The sequence below is a fragment of the Pelmatolapia mariae genome, linkage group LG1, assembly GCF_036321145.2.
Source record: "Pelmatolapia mariae isolate MD_Pm_ZW linkage group LG1, Pm_UMD_F_2, whole genome shotgun sequence".
In the NCBI taxonomy this organism is placed as follows: Eukaryota; Metazoa; Chordata; class Actinopteri; order Cichliformes; family Cichlidae; genus Pelmatolapia; species Pelmatolapia mariae.
In genome coordinates, this window is record NC_086227.1 from 1184964 (window position 1) to 1187500 (window position 2537).

The 2537-nt window shown below is 44.8% G+C and overlaps 1 protein-coding gene across 1 annotated transcript in view; it reads left to right on the forward strand.

The window, feature by feature from the left end:
• The first annotated feature begins 711 nt into the window (after positions 1 to 711).
• Positions 712 to 2537, forward strand: part of LOC134624317 (aggrecan core protein-like) — a 37114-nt gene continuing 35288 nt past the window's right edge. The window contains exon 1 of the mRNA XM_063469295.1: positions 712 to 811. Within this exon, the coding sequence (XP_063325365.1) occupies positions 712 to 811 (100 nt within the window). The remainder of the gene's footprint in view (positions 812 to 2537) is intronic.

The following is a 2537-nucleotide window of genomic DNA, read 5'->3' on the forward strand; positions in this document are numbered from 1 at the left end:
AAATCAACAAAATATAAAATATACATTTTAAATTGGTATTGATCCCTTTACCCCTGCTCCTAAAGTGTATATTTATTTTTTTACTCTTAAATATTTATTGTTTATTTACTTGCACTGCTGTAACTGGAGCCTCGTCGTCTCGTCTCTCTATATACTGGACTGTATGTAGCGGAGATGACAATAAAGTTTACTTTGACTTCAGCAGCGCGCAGGCGCACCGAGGGCTCTCGCGCTCACTTTTCCTGTATAGAATTTTGAAAAAACATCGGTGCAAATTATAAGTCTGTATCATGATGTCTGCTGTTTTCCTGTTTGTTGGTTTGTTTTTATTTTGTTTTATTTTGCAAGTTGGTTATTAGATGCTGCTCCAGCCAGCCAGAGAATCCCCCGCCGCCCCGCCCTCTCCTCCCTGTGCCGCAAGCAGCAGGCGCACCTCGCAAACGGAGGGCGCCCTTACTCCCAGCAAATGGGCGATAGAAAACCGATCGGTGCCTATGCCATTCCCAATATGCGCTGGCATGATGTCGGGGCAGCATGAGTACGAGCAATTTTTTTTTTTTTGCCGATGCCCGTGATGCCGCCCCCCACCACGATGCCGCCCCGGGCAACCGCCCGTGTCGCCCGTATCTAAAACCGCTACTGCCTTTTGTGGACAGAGATTAGAGGAGGCTGCTCCCTCAACCCCAGACCTCTGCTTTTCAAAAAGCAGGAATGGGAAAGAGGACTGCTGGGAATCCAAACCCTTTACTCCTTCATAATGAGAAGCATGAAAGAGAGCTGCACAGAGCTAGTAAGGGCAAAGAGGAAGAAGGTGAGTTTTGGCTAAAAGTCCCACCCTAAACTTCAGGTCAACAGGCAGGAACACAGAGGAGAACTACTGGGAGCAGTAAGCCTCGACCTCAGGCCTCAACTTCACAAACGGGAATGGGAAAAAGAATGATCTTCTTCAGTTCCTGTCCTAACAGAGGGTTCTATGAAAGGCCCTTTGGGTGCGTGTTGTGGGCTGATAATACAAAGTGACAAACATGTTTGATCTACGAGTGGAAAACTGGAAAACCCTTTGTGATTGGCAAGGTTTACAAGGTTTTAGTATCTAGCAAATACCTGTTCCTCTGTAATCTTGGAAGCTGGTTTCTGAATCCAGCAGGACCACCGAAGCCACAGGCTGCTTTCTCATGAGTCTGGCTGGGTTGGCAAGCCACATGCGCCGGGGCTTTATTAACATTTGTCTCTTTTTTAATTGATTTTGTTTTAAATAAAAGTACTAATATTTAATATAATATTCATATTCTGTGGTTCTTATAGCTTGTGGAGTTCAGTGTCTTGTTCTACAGCACTTACTGCTGATGGCCTTATACTTTCTGAGGTACTGAAATAAAACTTTGTGCCTTCACACTCACAACTTTGTGTAGTCACTCTGAGCATTGGACTGCTCAGACTGTCCAGGCTCATGGAGAACATGGAAATTCCACATAAGGCTCCTGACTGAAGGTATCAAGCATGAAACCCAACAGGAGTCAGGACAGGAGGACATACAGAAGATGATCTAAAACCATATATGTTTTTTTTAAAGTATGAACTTCTGTAATTTTGCTTCTGTGCACTACCGCAGTGAATTTTAAATCAATTAAGGTGTGATTGAAGTGCAGACTTTCAGCTTGAATTCAAGGCTTTTAAAAACACCTTCCAGGAATTAGAGATGTTTAATCCCTTCATTTCAGAGTTCAGCATTTTTAAAAGGTGACCCTGCACTCTTGGAACAAAACCTCCGTCCTGCCGCCGCTGCTGCTGCTGCTGTTGATGTGAGGGCCAGCTTTGACGTCAGTGTTTCTCTGTGCCACTGTGTGCAGACAGGACCCTGTAACCACGGGCTACTTGGTTACATACTTGTGTGCAGGCCAATGGGCGGTTGCAGAGGGTTGCTATGAAAAGAGCATTTTATTAACAGCAGGCTCAACAGGGTGGTAACAAGGCTCTTCTGTAAGCGAACGTGCAGAGGAGTGGGGGCACCCACATCCACAAATATTGCTGGTAAAAAATAAAACTACCCTTTAGTTGTCAGTGTATAGAGTATAACGGGCTGTCAGGTGAACAGACTTCTTTTGTCACACATTCAGTCAAATAAATCTAAATGATCTGCGTATTCTCTTTCACTACTGAGAAGTGTCTGCCACAAAGACCCTCTGTGAGGAGGCCTCTGCTGCCCTCCACCCTCATGTGGCTTCCATTTGCCGAAGTCAGGGGCGTTACACTAACTGTGACTTACAGCAGTAGCTCAGCGCACGTCAAGAGGTTTCATTATGAATGCAGATCCAGTCTCTGTGCCGCTGGACACCAGCCTGCTGCTGCTGCGCTTCCTGTCTCCAAGTTGCTGAACGAGATGATGGATTTCCTCTTTTTGTTAGAAAAACATGATCAGTGTATCCTACTGTGGATTTAGAGATCATAGCACAAGTTGATTGCAACAATAAGCTTCAGTTCATCACTGATAGGGATGATATCTTGAAATGAGCATTAAAAAATCCCCCAATAATGAT